Below are 22,500 nucleotides of genomic sequence, written 5' to 3' on the forward strand. Positions count from 1 at the left end.
GGTTGGCTGTTCTGTCGGTTTGACAACAGCACCACTCATAGGTTGTCTGTTCTGTCGGTTTGACAACAGCACCACTCATAGGTTGGCTGTTCTGTCGGTTTGACAACAGCACCACTCATAGGTTGTCTGTTCTGTCGGTTTGACAACAGCACCACTCATAGGTTGTCTGTTCTGTCGGTTTGACAACAGCACCACTCATAGGTTGTCTGTTCTGTCGGTTTGACAACAGCACCACTCATAGGTTGTCTGTTCTGTCGGTTTGACAACAGCACCACTCATAGGTTGTCTGTTCTGTCGGTTTGACAACAGCACCACTCATAGGTTGTCTGTTCTGTCGGTTTGACAACAGCACCACTCATAGGTTGTCTGTTCTGTCGGTTTGACAACAGCACCACTCATAGGTTGTCTGTTCTGTCGGTTTGACAACAGCACCACTCATGGGTTGTCTGTTCTGTCGGTTTGACAACAGCACCACTCATGGGTTGTCTGTTCTGTCGGTTTGACAACAGCACCACTCATGGGTTGTCTGTTCTGTCGGTTTGACAACAGCACCACTCATAGGTTGTCTGTTCTGTCGGTTTGACAACAGCACCACTCATAGGTTGTCTGTTCTGTCGGTTTGACAACAGCACCACTCATAGGTTGTCTGTTCTGTCGGTTTGACAACAGCACCACTCATAGGTTGTCTGTTCTGTCGGTTTGACAACAGCACCACTCATAGGTTGTCTGTTCTGTCGGTTTGACAACAGCACCACTCATAGGTTGTCTGTTCTGTCGGTTTGACAACAGCACCACTCATAGGTTGTCTGTTCTGTCGGTTTGACAACAGCACCACTCATAGGTTGTCTGTTCTGTCGGTTTGACAACAGCACCACTCATAGGTTGTCTGCAGTACTGCAACACCAGTACTGTTGGTCATTTTATTTAACGAGGCAAGACAGTTAAGAACAAATTCCTATTTACAATGAGGAAAGGAACGGGATATAAGGCAGGCAGGGCTAGCCTAACTTATGTCTCGTCCTAATCCAATAACTCTTAACCATAACCCTAACCTTAACCCCAAACCCCTAACCTTAACCCCAAACCCCTAACCTTAACCCCAAACCCCTAACCCCTAACCCTTAACCTAACCTTAACATGAATCCAAAACTCCTAACCCTAACTCCTAACCTTAACCCCAAACCCCTAACACTTAACCTAACCTTAACCTTAACCCAAAACTCCTAACCCTAAACCTAACCTTAACTCCTAACCTTAAACCTAAACCCTAAGTTTTCCTTGTGGGGACTGGTGAAAATGTCCTTTTTTTAGGACAAAACACGCACACACACAATCCTCCTGAAACAAAAAATCTCAGTTGTCAGCCTGAGCTCCTAATTACTTTTCCTCCGTATTCATGCTTTCCTCCCTCCCTCCATCCCTCCATCCCTCCCTCCGTCCCTCCGTAGTGCCTCTTCTCCCCATCTCTCCACAGGCGGTGTGGCAGCTGTATGCAGGCAGAACAAACAGGCAGGCTAGGGGTTGTTAATTGACCGTGGCTCTCCATAGAAGCCTGTTTAGACCCGGCTCGCTCATCCAACCCTTACACACACACACACACACACACACACACACACACACACACACACACACACACACACACACACACACACACACACACACACACACACACACACACACACACACACACACACACACACACACACACACACACACACACACACACACACACAAAACGCTTATACACAACCACACAGCCCAGAGTGGGGAGCCCTTAGTAATCCTTAAGGTATGAGGGGCATAGCAATGTGGAGCAAGAGGGAGAGAGACAGAGGAGAGAGGAAGGCAAGAGAGAGGGAGAGAGGGAGGAGAGAAGGAGGTGAGAGGAAGAGAGAGAGAAGAGAGGAAGAGAGAGGGAGATAGAGAGAGAGAACAAGAGAAGGAGAGGAAGGAGGAGAGAGGAAGAGAGAGGAGGAGATAGGAGGAGAGAGGGAGGAGAGAGAATGAGAGAGGGAGATAGAGGAGGAGAGAGATGAGAGAGGAGGAGAGAGGAGGAGAGAGATGAGAGAGGAGGAGAGAGGAGGAGAGAGATTTGAGAGGAAGAGCTCTCTGCTGTGGCTCAGTTATCACAGCATGGTGTTTCATGGTGTGTGCAACGCCAGGGTTGTCGGGTTCGATTCCCACGGGGGTCCAGTACAAAAAAATAAAATGCATGAAATGAAATGTATGCATTCACTACTGTAAGTTGCTCTGGATAAGAGTGTCTGCTGAATGACTAAAATGTAAATGTAATAGGGAGAGGAAGAGAGAAAGGAGGGGAGAGGAAGAGAGAGGAGGAGAGAGTAAGTAGGATAACTTGTCCAATTAAACATGCCACACATTCAGTGTATACAGTTTGCCCCATCTTTCTCCTCTTTGGACAGTTTGCTCATGGCTGAGTGTTGCAGATAACAGAATCTTGAGCAATCTGATTGGCTAATAAGTTTGTGTTGATCATAGCTCAGCCCTATTGGTGGTTAACCTGTCCGAAACACTTAATGGTGATTGGTGAGATGGTAAACTCAAAGTTCCCCACTACAATTTGTTCCGTTTATGAGCTATAAAAGAGAATATTAGATAATCAATATGGTGTCTCCACTGAGTAAGAGGTAGACCACGGTGATGTAGTGTTCTTATGGCCCTGATTGGGAGTACGGTGTGTGTGTGTGTGTGTGTGTGTGTGTGTGTGTGTGTGTGTGTGTGTGTGTGTGTGTGTGTGTGTGTGTGTGTGTGTGTGTGTGTGTGTGTGTGTGTGTGTGTCTCTACAACTACCATAAAACTGCTGACAGAGCGAAATCATTACAACTCATCAACTACACTACTCCTCATTCAGATATTATCACATTACACATCCCTTATCCTTGTCCACCTTCTGACTTCTGACCTCTCTCCCCACCCCTGTCAGGTGATCCTGGTGAGCTCGTCCATTAATGAGCGGGACCAGTTGCTGTTCATCAGTACAGACGAGGGCTCCTCTTTCCAGCGCCAGCCCCTCTCCTTCACTGCTGAGACCCTCCTCTTCCACCCTAAGGAGGAGGACAAGGTGCTGGCTTACTGCAAGGAGGGCAAGGTGGGTCACCATCAAAAGACCACGTCACAGTCCGATTGTTCCAGACTAGACATCTGTTGTTCTTTTATGAGGAGATTCCCCTAAACAAAATCACCATCGTTCAGCTGCAAAACAGTCGATCAATAGCTTTTTCTAGTAAATACGGCCACTTACTACCAACCTGAACATTTTATGACAATAAGTCTACAGCAAAGGCAAACTCATAGCAGGAGTTTGCTGTCCGTCCTTTCACTGTGCTGCTTAATTCCAACTAGCTCTCACAGTCTCACGTCAGAATTAGATGTTTCTCAAACATCACATTTCAACGTTGTTGCAAACATCACATTTCAACGTTTTGAAGGTTACGTTTAGGCATTAACTCAGAATTTTTAATGTTAGGGTTAAGTTTAGGCAGTTAGTCTGAAATCTTAAAGTTAGGCATTAACTCCAAATGGTTAAGGTAAGGGTTAAGGTTTGGGATAGTCTTAAAACAAACATCTCATTTTGCTGGATTTGAACTTGCAACCTTTAGGAATCAGATGCCTATCCTCCATTCCGGTCCACAATGCCCTAGCAAAAACCGAAACCGAGGTAACAGCGCACAATGCTGCCCCTAGTGGCCGGTTTTCACGTCATCTCCCGGTGGACGTCGAATACTGACTTGTATCACTGGTGACCTGGCTGCTTAATGAATTAACTGGGAGGATAAGATAGCCTTCCTCCAGCAAAGACAGCCTTTAATAGCATACTGTTGTTTTATTTACACAATGGCTTTTTTATTCATAGTTGGTGCAATGATGACATGTTATGCTAGTTTACAGTGCTGAAAAGAGGGAGTAGCTGGGTAAAGAAAATAAGGCACAGATTTAGGATCAGTTTTACCTTCCCCTGATCCCAACCTTAGCCGTTATGAGAGGAAAGTGCAAAACTGTCCTCAGACCAGTGTCTGGGGACATTTCTGCATGTTCTGTCTCTACGATCTCTTCTCCGATAACTCAGACAGTCACAGTAGCAACAGCATATGGAGGGAACTCCACTTTAATAATTAACAATGAATTAAACATGAAATTAAATTAGGTTTTAATCTACTCCATGTGGCCAGGCTACAGATGGAGAGTCAAAAGTCATTTAACAGTGCAAAAAAGAATTTAATATTAATATGTTTATTAGGGAAAGATAGTTTTTTGAGATCACCCCATGTGATTCCAATCAAGGTTATTCTTTGAGAATGTTGTGATGGTCAGGTTTGATTTAACGAGGTTCTGGCCATCTAGTTTCATTATGTCTGCTCATAATGATTAAATGGGCTCTCTGGAATTCAGTGAGAGATCTTGTGTTTTGTAAGTGTATTGTAAGTGCATGTAGACCTACAATACACTGTGTGTGTGTGTGTGTGTGTGTGTGTGTGTGTGTGTGTGTGTGTGTGTGTGGGTGTGTGTGTGTGTGTGTGTGTGTGTGTGTGTGTGTGTGTGTGTGTGTGTGTGTGTGTGTGGCAGTAAGGGAATGTGTACAGGCTCAGAGGTGAAATCATTTTTGTTCTTTTCATATGTCTGCTGGGATACCTTGTGAGAAAAATCTATACATTTTCATTATAAAGCCGATCAATGGTGCACATGCACACACACAACCACACACACGCACGCACACACACACACACACACACACGCACTTACAACCACACACACACACTCACATTCACTCACATGGAATGGCCTACTAAGATGAATAGAGGTTGGCCTAGTGTAGGTGAACCATAAAATTCACTTGCTTGACTTACTGGACTTTACGCTCTACTACACACAACCTCCCAATTCGCTATACACACAGAGGGACGTACAGGGATGACACAATCCCCAATACAGACATGAAAATCTACGACAACCATCCAGTTCACCTCTTTACCCATACAAATCCTGTTTTTCGGGAATTTCTTCAAATCAGTTCATTTCTACTGAGTAAACACCTGTTGTTTGATAGGTTGGTTGTTTTATCTCACAGCTCTATGTGTCCATGGATTTGGGCCGGAAGTGGACTCTAATGCAGGAACGAGTAACCAAGGGCAGAATATTCTGGTAAGTTCTGATCACAAATCTGTCCTTATAATCTAACTTGCTTTATTTACCGTACAGTAACTCTGCCGTTACAACATACAATATAGCTGTGAGTTTTAGATCTCATGGGTTAGGTCGCCTCAAGCTTTGTCTCTTATCCCCTTCTGCATCCATTTTCTCTCCATCCCTCCCTCCTCCCTCCCTCCCTCCTCCCTCTCTCCTGTTCTGAGCAGAAGGTCATATATCGAGACTGCCTGCTGTTTTCTTCTCTCAGAGAAATGATCGGCTTCACAATGGCTGGTTCCAGATCAGTGGTTATGAAGCCAGTAGTGTTGAGACCTGGACAGGTCTGAGTTATCAGCTGGTTCCAGATCAGTGGTTATGAAGCCAGTAGTGTTGAGACCGGGACATCCTTGATTTATCTGTCCAAACCCAACACACAAATCATTCCAAGCTAGAGCGTTAAAAACACTCCAGCCTGAGGTAACTCAGGGCTCCCGAGTGGCGCAGCGGTCTAAGGCACTGCATCTCAGTGCAAGAGGCATCACTACAGTCCCTGGTTTGAATGACTGGGAGTCCCATAAGGCAGTGCATAGTTGACCCAGCGTTGTCTGGGGTAGACTGTCATTGTAAATAAAAATTTGTTCTTAACTGACTTGCCCCCCAAAAATTATCTTCTCGCTATGTGTCTAGATAGGCTATTCCTAACCTGCTTTCTGTGTCAAGCAGAAGTTGTGTCTGATAACAGATCTAGGATCAGATTACACAACCAAATCCAGACCTTTGACCACTAATAGTTAAGATGTCAAACTGATTTGAGATCTGGCCTTAGAGGCAATTTCCTCACACTTCACAATGCATTGCATTTGAACATATGGATCCCATCTCAAAGGGTTTTATTTATGATGTATACATTGGCAGTAGCTGGAGGAAATAAGAGATCAACTGTGATGTACTATACAGTGCCTTGCAAAAGAATTCATCCCCCTTGGCATTTTTCTTCTTTTTTTTTTTGCATTACAACCTGTAATTGAAATGGACATACAAACACATTTGGTGTTCGCCAAAAGGCATGTGGGAGTCTCCCCAAACATATGGAAGAAGGTACTCTGGTCAGATGAGACTAAAATTGATATTTTTGGGCATCAAGGAAAATGTCTGGCACAAACCCAACACCTCTCATCACCCCGAGAACACTATCCCCACAGTGAAGCATGGTGGTGGCAGCATCATGTTTTTCATCGACAGGGACTGGGAAACTGGTCAGAATTGAAGGAATTATGGAATGATGGATGGAATGATGGATGGCGCTAAATACAGGGAAATTCTTGAGGGAAACCTGTTTCAGTCTTCCAGAGATTTGAGACTGGGACGGAGGTTCACCTTCCAGCAGGACAATGACCCTAAGAATAATGCTTAAGCAACACTTGAGTGGTTTAAGGGGAAACATTTAAATGGTCTAGTCAAAGCCCAGACCTCAATCCAATTGAGAATCTGTGGTATGACTTAAAGATTGCTGTACACCAGCAGAACCCATCAAACTTGAAGGAGCTGGAGCAGTATTTCCTTGAAGAATGTGCAAAAATCCCAGTGGCTAGATGTGCCAAGCTTATAGAGACATACCCCAAGAGACTTGCAGCTGTAATTGCTGAAAAAGTTGGCTCTACAAGGTTTTCTGTTTTTTTTACTTATTTCTTGTTTGTTTCACAATAAAAATATTTTGCTTCTTCAAAGTGGTAGGCATGTCGTGTAAATCAAATGATACAAACCCCCCAAAAAATCCATTTTAATTCCAGGTTGTATGGCAACAAAACTGGAAAAATGCCAAGGGGGATGTATATTTTCGCAAGCCACTGTACTTAATCAACAGAGCACGTGTGTAAACCCAACCACTGACTACTAATAAAACCATCACCATTTGTTTTTGCCAGCGACTCTCCGAACAATACAATAATATCCAGTATGTAGTGAGGTGTAAAATGCTAACAGAGACACAGTAGTTATATGCCTAGGGCCTAGTTGTTCCTGCTCAAGTCGTAGGGTCAAGATTTTATTTTTCTCTAACTAGAACACACTAGGGCTGAGAGTGCTTTCTGACCACATGCGCTGACAGGGAAAACGCCTGGGCCTTAAAAAGCCTCTCAAAGCATCTATGCTTTCCGATAGGCCAGCATTAGCTGATTGTTAGGCCTGTAATAGCCTTGTTCTCCCTGTGGAAGAGAAGAATGGTCTGGAAGCCAATCCTGATAAATCAAGTTCACTTGAAAGAGCTAGTCAGCTACTATCTGACGGGGTGGTCCGTCCGACAAGATGGATGCCACAGACACTGATGCTTTATACGACTCTGTTTCTCTACTTATTCAGAGTTGGGTTTAGAGGTTGTTACTGGCTAGTGGCTATCCCATGAAATAGAGCTGAGGTGAACTGGTTACGGGTTTCGTGAACTTGTGGCTCGTGTGGTGTTGATGGCCATGAGCAGACGGAAAGAACATCTCAGAGAATGCCAAACTATGTGAGTAGAATACTGATATTATGGCAGAAGTTTGATAGAATACAAAAAGGAGTTGTGTTCTCTCTCTCCCTCCCTCCTTTCCTCTTTCCCTCCCTCCCTCATTCCTTCTCTCCCTCTCTTCCACAACTTGCTACAGTAATTGCACGTACAGGCTCTTTATACGGACCGTAATGGAGGTTTTATATATTTAACATAGATCTTTAAAGAGCTGAGGAGTTTTCACAGACTTCACTACTGACTTCTAATCAGAGAGAAAGGGGCAAAGGGAAGAGGGAGAGAGGGGGGAAAGAGAGAGGGGGAGAGGGAGAGAGAGAGGGGGAAAGAGAGAGGGGAAGAGAGAGAGGGGGAGAGAGAGGAGGGGAGAGAGAGAGGGGAAAGAGAGAGGGGGAAGAGAGAGAGGGGAAAGAGAGAGGGGGAGAGAGAGAGGGGGGAGAGAGAGGAGGGGAGAGAGAGAGGGGAAAGAGAGAGAGGGGGAAGAGAGAGAGGGGGGAAGAGAGAGAGAGGGAGAAAAGAGAGAGGGGGAAAGAGAGAGGAGGGGAGAGAGAGGGGAAAGAGAGAGGGGGGAAGAGAGAGGGGGGAGAGAGAGGGGGGAGAGAGAGAGCAGGGAAAGAGAGAGATAGGGAGAAAAGAGAGAGGGGGAAAGAGAGAGAGGGGGGAGAGAGAGGGGAGGGAGGAAGAGAGAGAGAGGGGGGAGAGAGAGGGAGGAAGAGAGAGAGAGAGGGAGGAAGGGGGGTGAAGTGCACAAGAAGAGGAGTTCTGTTGTTCCAACTTTCAACTTGAATTTTATCTTCCTCTGTCTCAGGTCTGTGGCTGATGTAGATGTGGATCCTGACTTGGTGCATATGGAGATGCAGGACACAAGTGGAGGTATGGTGCTGTTCTTTCAGTGTGCATGCATGTCTGGATTATCTGTGAACTCTATCCTTACCCACTTTCTCACTGACTATACACTATTACAAAGTGAGTACACCTACTTCCTCTAGAATCCCCTGAACACACATTGCCACCCTCAACTACCCATCTCTCATTTTCCTCCTCTCCATTCTAGACAAGTATACTGTCTGTTCAACTCCCACAGGCACCAATAACCTTTCTCCCTCAATCCCTCTCATTCTCTTCCTATTGGCCTGTCCTTCATCTGCCTCTGAACCATCAGTGTAGACTCAGGTAATGAAGGGGGTGATGGGTTGACCTTCTAGTGAGGTCATAGTGGAGTCAGGGAAAAGTCAGGGAAAAGTCAGGGGAAGTCAGGGGAAGTCAGGGGGAAGTCAGAGAGGAAGTCAGAGAGGAAGTCTTGGGGGAAGTCAGAGAGGAAGTCAGAGAGGAAGTCTTGGGGGAAGTCAGGGGGAAGTCAGAGAGGAAGTCAGAGGGGAAGTCAGGGGGAAGTCAGAGAGGAAGTCAGAGGGGAAGTCTTGGGGGAAGTCAGGGGGGAAGTCTTGGGGAAGTCAGGGGGAAGTCAGAGAGGAAGTCAGGGGAAGTCAGAGAGGAAGTCAGAGAGGAAGTCAGAGGGGAAGTCAGGGGAAGTCAGGGGGAAGTCAGAGGGGAAGTCAGGGGGAAGTCAGGGGAAGTCAGGGGGAAGTCGGGGGAAGTCAGGGGAAGTCGGGGGAAGCCAGAGGGGAAGTCAGGGGGAAGTCAGGGGAAGTCAGGGGGGAGTCAGAGGGGAAGTCAGGGGGGAGTCAGAGGGGAAGTCAGGGGAAGTCAGGGGGAAGTCAGGGGGGAAGTCAGGGGGGAGTCAGAGGGGAAGTCAGGGGGAAGTCAGGGGGAAGTCAGGGGAAGTCAGGGGGGAGTCAGAGGGGAAGTCAGGGGGGAGTCAGAGGGGAAGTCAGAGGGGAAGTCAGGGGGGAGTCAGAGGGGAAGTCAGGGGGAAGTCAGGGGAAGTCAGGGGGGAGTCAGAGGGGAAGTCAGGGGGGAAGTCAGGGGGAAGTCAGGGGGGAGTCAGAGGGGAAGTCAGGGGGAAGTCAGGGGGAAGTCAGGGGAAGTCAGGGGGGAGTCAGAGGGGAAGTCAGGGGGGAGTCAGAGGGGAAGTCAGAGGGGAAGTCAGGGGGGAGTCAGAGGGGAAGTCAGGGGGGAGTCAGAGGGGAAGTCAGAGGGGAAGTCAGGGGGGAGTCAGAGGGGAGTCAGGGGGAACTCAGTGCCCAGGTCCCCAGTCAGAGTGGATTGTCATATCAGCAGCCAGCCAGGTTAACTCTGCACTACCCACCAAGGGGGTAATAGGAGTGTGTAGACTGGAGGGTGTAGAAGGTGTGTGTATGTGCGTGCGCTAGTGTGTGTGTCTGCATGCCTATGTTAGAATGCATGTGTGTTTGCTTTAGAATGCTGAGCCTTGTCTTCCCGCTCGGTACACTTTGACAACCCAGCATCCCACAGAGTAGACCAGGAGAATAAAACAGACTGACACTGGAAGACAGGAAAAGAAGGAGAGGAAGGACAAATGAAGGAGAGAACATGTTAATGCCTTGTTTGTTACTCAACACATCTCCCCTGATATGAAGTCACTTAAAACAAATCATCTTCCCCCCCAAAAAAGTGAGAAACAACTCCCAAATCCCATAGGTGTTTCTATACTTTCTGATGGGGAACTGAACATGCAGCTTAGAGTCTGGAACCTGTCATCTGGAACAAGCCTGGACCGTGTTTTTTCAGAGAACCAGAGAGGCTGTCTGTCTGGCCCAGCTGCCCAGGCAGGAGAGCTCTTCCCTGGGCTAGGCAGAGCCACATGGTCCTTCTCTCCCCCACCCTCCCCCCACCTCTCCATGGCACGGCAGCTCACACTTCCAGACGGATGGGTTAGAGGGACCTGGGCGACCAGGCATGCCAGGCCAAGCTGTTCCCCCTGTGCCCCCCTGTCACCCTGGGTCCTGTCAAGGTTAAACGATGGCAGGTACCGGGGGGACGGATGGTGGCATGGTGGCCTGGTCACACAATCTACCTGAGCCCTAGAGAGAGGCCTAGGTCAGCACACAAGCCTGGGACTTGCCTAGGGTCTATGCCCAGGGATGGTGAGTGATGAGGGGGTAGATGGGAGATAGGGGTGGAGGGTTGATGGATGAGGCAGGCTCGCTGGGAAGCTGGCAGGGTCTGTGTGTGTCGTTAGGGAGATTGATGTGGGGAGCGGCAAGGCAGCTAATGCAGACACATGGACACACTGTCGTCTAGTCACACATCCAGATACATACAGCAACACACTGAACAGGTCTACACAGACTCACATAAACAGGTTAACCAGGTTTAACTCTATTAAACATCTCCTCGTACCATCAACCAGTCTTTCACACTATCCACGTAATTCATGTCGGTAACCACGGTAACCATGTCGGTCTTATATTTGGTAATCGATGTCTGTAGGGCCAAAATAATTATTTTCCTCATATTTTACTTTCCAGCTGCATATTTCCCCAAGTCCTTGTCAGCCTCCTTGGGTGCTGAGGAGTATTTCTGTCTGTAATAAAGCACTTTTGTGGGGAAAAACTCATTCTGATTGGCTGGGCCCTGGCTCCCCAGTGGGTGGGCTTATGCCCTTCCAAGGTCCACCCAAGGCAACATCGCTAGCTTGTCATCTCCCTGACAAGTCTTGCCACTACAGTTGTTGCTGATGCAGATGCTGTGTGCGAAATTCAGTACGGTTCAGCGTAACCCCACTCCAAATCTAATGAAACAACATTTCCATTTTTACATCAACAAATAACCTTCAATTCATTGGATTTTTATGTCTTATCAAAATGAAATGAAACCAATAAATACATTTACGCAATGAAATATATTTCTGAAAAACATTTGTACATTGTCCCCTACAATAATGTGTATTCTGGGGCTGGGGCTCTAAAAGCTGCACTCTTAATTCTCTCTCCCCAGGGTACCTGTATGTAACCTGTCTGATCCAGAACTGCTCAGACAAGACGGTGACGGCCCAGTTCCTGGGGAAGATTGACCACCACTCTCTCTCAGTCCAGGACGACTACATCTTTGTCAAGGTAAAGACACATTTATTATAAAACCCTTTGTATTTGTGATATGTCTTCACGATTGTTTGGTTATAATGTGCCACAATTGTATAGACTACCCCCTTTGGCAGCTTGCTTGATTTTATACAGCCTGTGTTTATCCAGGTTAGTGTTATTGTGATAACATTTATTTTTCAAGAGAGACCTGGTCCAAGACAGCAGCAGGGGGGAACAATATTTCAGACACATCTCATAGACACACCATAAACAAAATACATACAGAAACATACAAAAAAATCTGAGATAAAATCAACCAAATGTACCACTGCATAAAATCCTAATGACATCCTAATGATTTAAATGTCCCTCTCTAAATCTACACACTTTGGCATTTAGATATGAAGTAATGGTTGCTTATGAAATAGTAATGAACGCTTGCTTGTAAGATATTAAGGAATGGTTGTTTGTAAGGACATTACACATCATAAGATGGAGCTCCCATTGTCAGTAGTGGGCTAAATAGCTATAATAGTAGCTATACTGAAATAGTAGCTATAATAGCAGCTATAATAATATATATAATAGCAGCTGTAGTAGTATCTATAGTAGTATCTATAGTAGTATATATATATAGCAGCTATAGTAGTAGCTATAACAGTATCTATAGTAGTATCTATAGTAGTAGCTATAATAGTATATATAGTTGTAGCTATAGTAGTATCTATAATAACAGCTATAGCAGTATCTATAGTAGCACCTATAGTAGTAGTTATAGTAGTATCGATAGTAGTAGCTATAGTAGTATCTATAGTAGTAGCTATAATAGTATATATAGTTGTAGCTATAGTAGTATCTATAATAACAGCTATAGCAGTATCTATAGTAGCACCTATAGCAGTAGTTATAGTAGTATCGATAGTAGTAGCTATAGTAGTATCTATAGTAGTAGCTATAATAGTATCTATAGTAGTAGCTATAGTAGTATCTATAATAGTATCTATAATAACAGCTATAGTAGTATCTATAATAGCAGCTATAGTAGTAGCTATAGTAGTAGCTATAGTAGTAGCTATAGTAGTATCTATAATAACAGCTATAGCAGTATCTATAATAGCAGCTAAAGTAGTAGCTATAGTAGTATCTATAGTAGTAGCTATAGTAGTATCTATAGTAGTAGCTATAGTAGTAGCTATAATATTATCTATAGTAGTAGCTATAGTAGTATCTATAATAACAGCTATAGTAGTATCTATAGTAGTATCTATAGTAGTATCTATAGTAGTATCTATAGTAGCACCTATAGTAGTAGCTATAGTAGTATCTATAGTAGTAGCTATAGTAGTATCTATAGTAGTATCTATAATAACAGCTATAGTAGTATCTATAGTAGTATCTATAGTAGTATCTATAGTAGTAGCTATAATAGTACCTATAGTTGTAGCTATAGTAGTATCTATAATAACAGCTATAGTAGTATCTATAATAGCACCTATAGTAGTAGCTATAGAAGTATCTATAGTAGTAGCTATAGTAGTATCTATAATAACAGCTATAGTAGTATCTATAATAGCAGCTATAGTAGTAGCTATAGTAGTATCTATAGTAGTAGCTACAATAGTATCTATAGTAGTAGCTATAGTAGTATCTATAGTAGTAGCTATAGTAGTATATATAGTAGTAGCACCTATAGTAGTAGCTATAGTAGTATCTATAGTAGTAGCTATAGTAGTATCTATAATAACAGCTATAGTAGTATCTATAATAGCAGCTATAGTAGTATCTATAGTAGCACCTATAGTAGTAGCTATAGTAGTATCTATAGTAGTAGCTATAGTAGTATCTATAGTAGTAGCTATAGTAGTATCTATAATAACAGCTATAGTAGTATCTATAGTAGTATCTATAGTAGTAGCTATAATAGTACCTATAGTTGTAGCTATAGTAGTATCTATAATAACAGCTATAGTAGTATCTATAATAACAGCTATAGTAGTATCTATAATAACAGCTATAGTAGTATCTATAGTAGCACCTATAGTAGTAGCTATAATATTATCTATAGTAGTAGCTAATAGTAGTATCTATAATAACAGCTATAGTAGTATCTATAATAGCAGCTATAGTAGTATCTATAGTAGCACCTATAGTAGTAGCTATAGTAGTAACTATAGTAGTAGCTATAGTAGTATCTATAATAACAGCTATAGTAGTATCTATAGTAGTATCTATAGTAGTAGCTATAATAGTACCTATAGTTGTAGCTATAGTAGTATCTATAATAACAGCTATTGTAGTATCTATAATAACAGCTATAGTAGTATCTATAATAACAGCTATAGTAGTATCTATAGTAGCACCTATAGTAGTAGCTATAATATTATCTATAGTAGTAGCTAATAGTAGTATCTATAATAACAGCTATAGTAGTATCTATAGTAGCACCTATAGTTGTAGCTATAGTAGTATCTATAGTAGTAGCTATAGTAGTATCTATAATAACAGCTATAGTAGCACCTATAGTAGTAGCTATAGTAGTATCTATAGTAGTAGCTATAGTAGTATCTATAGTAGTATCTATAATAACAGCTATAGTAGTATCTATAGTAGTATCTATAGTAGTATCTATAGTAGTAGCTATAATAGTACCTATAGTTGTAGCTATAGTAGTATCTATAATAACAGCTATAGTAGTATCTATAATAGCACCTATAGTAGTAGCTATAGAAGTATCTATAGTAGTAGCTATAGTAGTATCTATAATAACAGCTATAGTAGTATCTATAATAGCAGCTATAGTAGTAGCTATAGTAGTATCTATAGTAGTAGCTACAATAGTATCTATAGTAGTAGCTATAGTAGTAGCTATAGTAGTATCTATAGTAGTAGCTATAGTAGTATATATAGTAATAGCACCTATAGTAGTAGCTATAGTAGTATCTATAGTAGTAGCTATAGTAGTATCTATAATAACAGCTATAGTAGTATCTATAATAGCAGCTATAGTAGTATCTATAGTAGCACCTATAGTAGTAGCTATAGTAGTATCTATAGTAGTAGCTATAGTAGTATCTATAGTAGTAGCTATAGTAGTATCTATAATAACAGCTATAGTAGTATCTATAGTAGTATCTATAGTAGTAGCTATAATAGTACCTATAGTTGTAGCTATAGTAGTATCTATAATAACAGCTATAGTAGTATCTATAATAACAGCTATAGTAGTATCTATAGTAGCACCTATAGTAGTAGCTATAATATTATCTATAGTAGTAGCTAATAGTAGTATCTATAATAACAGCTATAGTAGTATCTATAATAGCACCTATAGTAGTAGCTATAGTAGTATCTATAGTAGTAGCTACAATAGTATCTATAGTAGTAGCTATAGTAGTATCTATAGTAGTAGCTATATTAGTATCTATAGTAGTAGCTATAATAGTATCTATAGTAGTATATATAATAGTAGCTATAGTAGTATATATAATATCAGCTATAGTAGTATCTATAGTAGTAGCTATAATAGTATCTATAGTAGTATATATAATAGTATATATAATAGCAGCTATAGTAGTATCTATAGTAGCACCTATAGTAGTAGCTATAGTAGTATCTATAGTAGTAGCTATAGTAGTATCTATAATAACAGCTATAGTAGTATCTATAGTAGTATCTATAGTAGTAGCTATAATAGTACCTATAGTTGTAGCTATAGTAGTATCTATAATAACAGCTATAGTAGTATCTATAATAACAGCTATAGTAGTATCTATCATAACAGCTATAGTAGTATCTATAGTAGCACCTATAGTAGTAGCTATAATATTATCTATAGTAGTAGCTAATAGTAGTATCTATAATAACAGCTATAGTAGTATCTATAATAGCAGCTATAGTAGTATCTATAGTAGCACCTATAGTAGTAGCTATAGTAGTAACTATAGTAGTAGCTATAGTAGTATCTATAATAACAGCTATAGTAGTATCTATAGTAGTATCTATAGTAGTAGCTATAATAGTACCTATAGTTGTAGCTATAGTAGTATCTATAATAACAGCTATAGTAGTATCTATAATAACAGCTATAGTAGTATCTATAATAACAGCTATAGTAGTATCTATAATAACAGCTATAGTAGTATCTATAGTAGCACCTATAGTAGTAGCTATAATATTATCTATAGTAGTAGCTAATAGTAGTATCTATAATAACAGCTATAGTAGTATCTATAGTAGCACCTATAGTAGTAGCTATATTAGTATCTATAGTAGTAGCTATAGTAGTATCTATAATAACAGCTATAGTAGTAGCTATAGTAGTATCTATAGTAGTAGCTATAATAGTACCTATAGTTGTAGCTATAGTAGTATCTATAATAACAGCTATAGTAGTATCTATAATAACAGCTATTGTAGTATCTATAATAGTATATATAATAGCAGCTATAGTAGTATCTATAATAGTATCTATAGCAGTATCTATAGTAGTATCTATAGTAGTATATATAGTAGCAGCTATAGTAGTATCTACAGTAGTATCTACAATAGTATATATAATAACAACTATAGTAGTATCCATAGTAGTATCTATAGTATTATATATAATAGTATATATAATGGTAGCTATAGTATTAGCTATAATAGTAGCTCTAATAGTATCTATAGTAGTAGCTATAATAGTATCATAGTAGTTGCTATAGTAGTATCTATAGTAGTAACTATAATAGTATCTACAATAGTATATATAATAGCAGCTATAGTAGTATCTATAGTAGAATCTATAATAGTATATATTGTTGTAGCTATAATAGTATCTATAATAGCAGCTATTGTAGTATCTATAGCAGTATCTACAGTAGACGGTATAGTAGTATCTATAGTAGTAGGTATTGTAGTATCTATAGTAGTAACTATACTAGTATCTATAGTAGTAGGTATAGCATTATCTATAGTAGTATCTATAGTAGCAGCTGTAATAGTATCTATAGTAATAGCTATATTAGTATCTATAATAGTAGCTGTAGTAGTTGCTATAATTGTAGCTATAGTAGTAGCTATAGTAGTAGCTATAGTAGTAGCTATAATAGTATCTATAGTAGTAGCTATAATAGTATCTATAGTAGTAGCTATAGTAGTATCTATAATATTATCTATAGTAGTATCTATAGTATTATCTATAGTAGTAGCTATAATAGTATCTATAGTAGTAGGTATAGTATTATCTATAGTGGTATCTATAATAGTACATATAGTAGCAGCTATAATAGTATCTATAGCAGCAGCTATAATAGTATCTATAGTAGTAGGTATAGTAGTATCTATAATAGTATCTATAGTAGTATCTATAGTAGTATATATAGTAGAAGTTATAATAGTATCTATTGTAGTAGGTATAGTATTATCTATTGTAGTATTTATAATAGCAGCTATAATAGTATCTATAGTAGTATCTATTGTAGTATTTATAATAGCAGCTATAATAGTATCTATAGTAGTAGGTATAGTAGTATCTATTGTAGTATTTATAATAGCAGCTATAATAGTATCTATAGTAGTAGGTATAGTAGTAGGTATCTATAGTAGTAGGTATCTATAGTATGTAACTATAGTAGTAACTATAATAGTAGCTATCATAGTAGTTATACTGTAGTAGTAGCTAATAGTAGTATCTATAATAGTATCTATTGAAGTAGCTATAGTAGTAGCTATAGTAGTATCTATAATAGTATCTATTGTAATAGCTATTATAGTAGCTATAGTAGTAGCTATATTAGTAGCTACAGTAGTAGCTACAGTAGTAGCTATAGTAGTAGATATAGTAGTATCTATAATAGTATATATTGTAGTGTATATTGTAGTAGCTATAGTAGTAGCTACAGTAGTATCTATAATAGTATATATTGTAGTAGCTATAGTAGTAGCTACAGTAGTAGCTATAGTAGTAGCTATAGTAGTAGCTACAGTAGTGTCTATAATAGTAGCAATAATAGCTACAGCTACCAGCTTATCCTGTGATAAGAGCAGACACTATGGGAGAGAGAGAGAGAGAGAGAGAGAGAGAGAGAGAGAGAGAGAGAGAGAGAGAACATAATTTTTTTAAACTAAAATGTTACTCAATCTGAATATCGAGTGTATGAGAGAAATGGGGAAGAGAGAGAGAGAGAGAGAGAGAGAGAGAGAGAGAGAGAGAGAGAGAGAGAGAGAGAGAGAAAGTGGAGGCGACATAGAGAGTGGAGGAGACATAGAGAGAGCATTTAAACATCTCATTACGTGTCGAGGCCCATGGAGGGTCAGAATCAACAAAAGATTGGACTATTATCCCCAGGGATTATCCCTAGAGCATTACTAACTGCTGCTTCGCGGCTGGGAGGGATGAGGGTTAGGGGGACACAGCCATTCCTCAAAGCACACACACACACACACACACACACACACACACAGACAGATATGCATAGACACATGCAACTGTGTACAGACACACACACTAGTGAAATGACAGCTGCTCATGACAGTGATTGAGTGACTTCGGAAAGTATTCAGACCCCTTGACTTTTTCATATTTTGTTATGTTACAGCCTTATTCTAAAATTGATCAAATTGTTTTTTATCCCTCATCAATCTACACACAATACCCATAATGATTAAATATTTAAACGGAAATAGCACATTTACATAAGTATTCAGACCCTTTACTCAGTACTTTGATGAAGCACCTTTGGCAGCGATTACAGCCTCGAGTCTTCTTGGGTATGACGCTACAAGCTTGTATTTAGGGAGTTTCTCCCATTCTTTTCTGTAGTTCCTCTCAAGCTCTGTCAGGTTGGATGGGGAGCGTCGCTGCACAGCTATTTTCAGGTCTCTCCAGAGATGTTAGATCGGGTTCAAGTCCGGGCTCTGGCTGGACCACTCAAGAATATTCAGAGACTTGTCCAGAAGCCACTCCTGCGTTGTCTTGGCTGTGTGCTTGGTCTCCCAGTCCCTGCCACTGACAACAGCTCCACAGCATGGTGCTGTCACCACCATGCTTCACCGTAGGGATGGTGCCAGGTTTCCTCCAGACGTGACACTTGGCATTCAGGACTAAGAGTTCAATCTTGGTTTCATCTTGTTTCTCATGGTCTGAGAGTCCTTTAGGTGCCTTTTGGCAAATTCCAAGCGGGATGTCATGTGCCTTTTACTGAGGAGTGGCTTCCTTCTGGCCACTCTACCATAAAGACCTGATTTGGTGGACTGCTGCAGAGATGGTTGTCCTTCTGGAAGTTTCTCCCATCTCCACAGAGGGACTCTGGAGCTCTGTCAGAGTGACCATCGGGTTCATGGACCTCTCCCTGACCAAGGCCCTTCTCCCTCGATTGCTCAGATTGGCCAGGCGGCCAGCTCTAGGAAGAGTCTTGGTGGTTCCGAACTTCTTCCATTTAAGAATGATGCAGGCCACTGTATTCTTGGGGACCGTCAATGCGGAATATTTTTTTTTGGTACCCCTCCCCAGATCTGTGTCTCCACACAATCCTGTCTCTGAGCTCTTTACGGACAATTCCTTTATCCCTCATGGCTTGGTTGTTGCTCCGACATGCACTGTCAACAGTGGGACCTTACATAGACAGGTGTGTGCCTTTCCAAATCATGTCCAATCAATTGAATTTACCACAGGTGGACAATGAAGTTGTAGAAACATCTCACGAATAATCAATGGAAACAGGATGCACCTGATGTCAGGCTGCTCCCTCTCCGGCCTCTAGGTCACCAGGCTGCTCCCTCTCCGGCCTCTAGGTCACCAGGCTGCTCCTGCTCCCTCTCCGGCCTCTAGGTCACCAGGCTGCTCCCTCTCCGGCCTCTAGGTCACCAGGCTGCTCCCTCTCCGGCCTCTAGGTCACCAGGCTGCTCCCTCTCCGGCCTCTAGGTCACCAGGCTGCTCCTGCTCCCTCTCCGGCCTCTAGGTCACCAGGCTGCTCCCTCTCCGGCCTCTAGGTCACCAGGCTGCTCCCTCTCCGGCCTCTAGGTCACCAGGCTGCTCCCTCTCCGGCCTCTAGGTCACCAGGCTGCTCCCTCTCCGGCCTCTAGGTCACCAGGCTGCTCCCTCTCCGGCCTCTAGGTCACCAGGCTGCTCCCTCTCCGGCCTCTAGGTCACCAGGCTGCTCCCTCTCCGGCCTCTAGGTCACCAGACTGCTCCCTCTCCGGCCTCTAGGTCACCAGACTGCTCCCTCTCCGGCCTCTAGGTCACCAGGCTGCTCCCTCTCCGGCCTCTAGGTCACCAGGCTGCTCCCTCTCCGTCCTCTAGGTCACCAGGCTGCTCCCTCTCCGGCCTCTAGGTCACCAGGCTGCTCCCTCTCCGGGCCTCTAGGTCACCAGGCTGCTCCCTCTCCGTCCTCTAGGTCACCAGGCTGCTCCCTCTCCGGCCTCTAGGTCACCAGGCTGCTCCCTCTCCGGCCTCTAGGTCACCAGGCTGCTCCCTCTCCGGCCTCTAGGTCACCAGGCTGCTCCCTCTCCGGCTTCTAGGTCACCAGGCTGCTCCCTCTCCGGTCTCTAGGTCACCAGGCTGCTCCCTCTCCGGCCTCTAGGTCACCAGACTGCTCCCTCTCCGGCCTCTAGGTCACCAGACTGCTCCCTCTCCGGCCTCTAGGTCACCAGGCTGCTCCCTCTCCGGCCTCTAGGTCACCAGGCTGCTCCCTCTCCGTCCTCTAGGTCACCAGGCTGCTCCCTCTCCGGCCTCTAGGTCACCAGGCTGCTCCCTCTCCGGGCCTCTAGGTCACCAGGCTGCTCCCTCTCCGTCCTCTAGGTCACCAGGCTGCTCCCTCTCCGGCCTCTAGGTCACCAGGCTGCTCCCTCTCCGGCCTCTAGGTCACCAGGCTGCTCCCTCTCCGGCCTCTAGGTCACCAGGCTGCTCCCTCTCCGGCTTCTAGGTCACCAGGCTGCTCCCTCTCCGGCCTCTAGGTCCCCAGGCTGCTCCCTCTCCGGCCTCTAGGTCACCAGGCTGCTCCCTCTCCGGCCTCTAGGTCACCAGGCCGCTCCCTCTCCGACCTCTAGGTCACCAGGCCGCTCCCTCTCCGGCCTCTAGGTCACCAGGCTGCTCGTTATGGTGCACGCCGATCACCATCGTTACGCACCTGCGCATCATCAGACTCACCTGGACTCCATCACCTCCCTGATTAGTTCCCTATATGTGTCACTCCCTTTGGTTCCTTCCCCAGGTGTCATTGTTTCTGTTTCATGTCTGTGTGCTGTTAGTGTTTCTTGTTTTGTATTATGTTCCGTTTATTTTATTAAAACACTCACTCCCTGAACTTGCTTCCAGACTCTCAGCACATCGATACACCTGAGCTCAATTCCAGTCTCATAGCAAAGGGTCTGAATACTTATGTAAATAAGGTATTTCTGTTTTTTATTTTCAATACATTTGCAAAAATGTCTAAAAATCTGATTTCACTTTGTCAGTATGGGGTATTGTGTGCAGATTGATGAGGAAAAAAAGAAATTTAATCAATTTTAGAGCAAGACTGTAACGTAACAAAATGTTGAAAAAGTCAAGGGGTCAGAATACTTTCAGAAAGCACTGTATACCTGTGCCCTGGGTGGGGTATATCAGATATTGAGCTGTAGGGAAATACAGACTGACAACGGACCCAGAGTTAGTATTAACACATCCAAACTCACCACACACAGGAAAACATCTGTTCAACTTCCACATGACTGGCCAGAACAAGCTGGCCAGAACAAGCTGGTCTTCAGCTTAGCTCAGCAGGCAGTGTTAGGATTTTCAGCATCTTGCATTTACTTTCCCCCAGTGAGATCACGGGCCGTATTCACAAAGTGTCTCAAAGTAAACGTGTAGAATCTGGTCCCCACCCCATCTTATTCATTATAATCTAAAAGGAAAAACTGATCCTAGATCAGCACTTACCACAAACAGGCAAGCAGACTCTATTGAGCTGACACCACTGATCTAGCACAGTGCTAACTAACGTTCACACTACCCCCATACTGTCAAATATTATGATGTCAGATGGGCTTTTTTTTAGCAGGTCAGCACTTGTCCTCTCTGATTGTCTGATCCCACCTCAGCATGCCACAGCATGACGTCATCATTACCAACCTGCATTCTTTTGGGATTTGCATCCTCTCTCTCTGTCTCTATGTCTCTCTCTCTCTCCCTCCCTCTCTCTCTCGCTCCCTCTCTCTCTATCTCTCATTCTCTCTCGCGTTCTCTCCCTCCTTCCCTCCCTCCCTCTCTGCCTCTCTCTCGCTCCACCTTGCTCTCTCTCTCTCTCTCTCTCTCTCTCTCTCTCTCTCTCTCTCTCTCGCTCACTCTCTATCGCTCCATCTCTCTCTCTCCCCCCTTCCCTCTATTTCTGTCTCTCTTTCTCTCTGCTGAGGCTGGGAATAACAGATGGCGAACTCCCCAGTGTGTACACCTCCTGTTTACCTGTGGTGGTTAGGTTGCTGGTGTGCACCTTTTCTCTCACATTGTCTCTATTTCTCTCTCTAATTCTCTCTCTCTCTCTATCCCTCCCTCTCTCTACCTTCCTCTCTCTCTGTCTCTCTCTCTCTCTCTCTACCTTCCTCTCTCTCTGTCTCTCTCCCTCTCTCCACCTTCCTCTCTCTCTCTCTCTCTCTCTTTCTCTCTTTCTCTTTCTCTCTCTCTCTCACTCTCTCTCTCTCTTTCTCTCTTCATCTCTCTATCTCTCTTTCTTTCTCTTTCTTCTTTCTCCTATCTCTCATGCTCTCTGTTTTTCAGTTTCGTAAGTGAGAAGTAGAGTAGATCAGTCATAAGGAACATAGTATGTGTGGTGTGGTATGTGTGGTGTGGTGTGGTATGTGTGGTGTGGTGTGGTATGTGTGGTATATGTGGTGTGGTATGTGTGGTATGTGTGGTGTGGTGTGGTATGTGTGGTGTAGTGTGGTATGTGTGGTGTG

At 43.0% G+C, this 22,500-nt stretch overlaps 1 protein-coding gene across 3 annotated transcripts in view; it reads left to right on the forward strand.

The window, feature by feature from the left end:
- Positions 1-22,500, forward strand: part of LOC106608564 (VPS10 domain-containing receptor SorCS2) — a 550,052-nt gene that overhangs the window by 470,337 nt on the left and 57,215 nt on the right. For all 3 annotated transcript variants that reach the window (XM_045721501.2, XM_045721502.2, XM_045721503.2), the window contains exons 4-7: positions 2,945-3,109; positions 5,087-5,160; positions 8,454-8,518; positions 11,504-11,622. In XM_045721501.2, the coding sequence (XP_045577457.2) occupies positions 2,945-3,109; positions 5,087-5,160; positions 8,454-8,518; positions 11,504-11,622 (423 nt within the window). The remainder of the gene's footprint in view (positions 1-2,944; positions 3,110-5,086; positions 5,161-8,453; positions 8,519-11,503; positions 11,623-22,500) is intronic.

The sequence above is a fragment of the Salmo salar genome, chromosome 07 (genome assembly GCF_965601325.2).
Source record: "Salmo salar chromosome 07, fSalSal1, whole genome shotgun sequence".
NCBI classification, from domain to species: domain Eukaryota; kingdom Metazoa; phylum Chordata; class Actinopteri; order Salmoniformes; family Salmonidae; genus Salmo; species Salmo salar.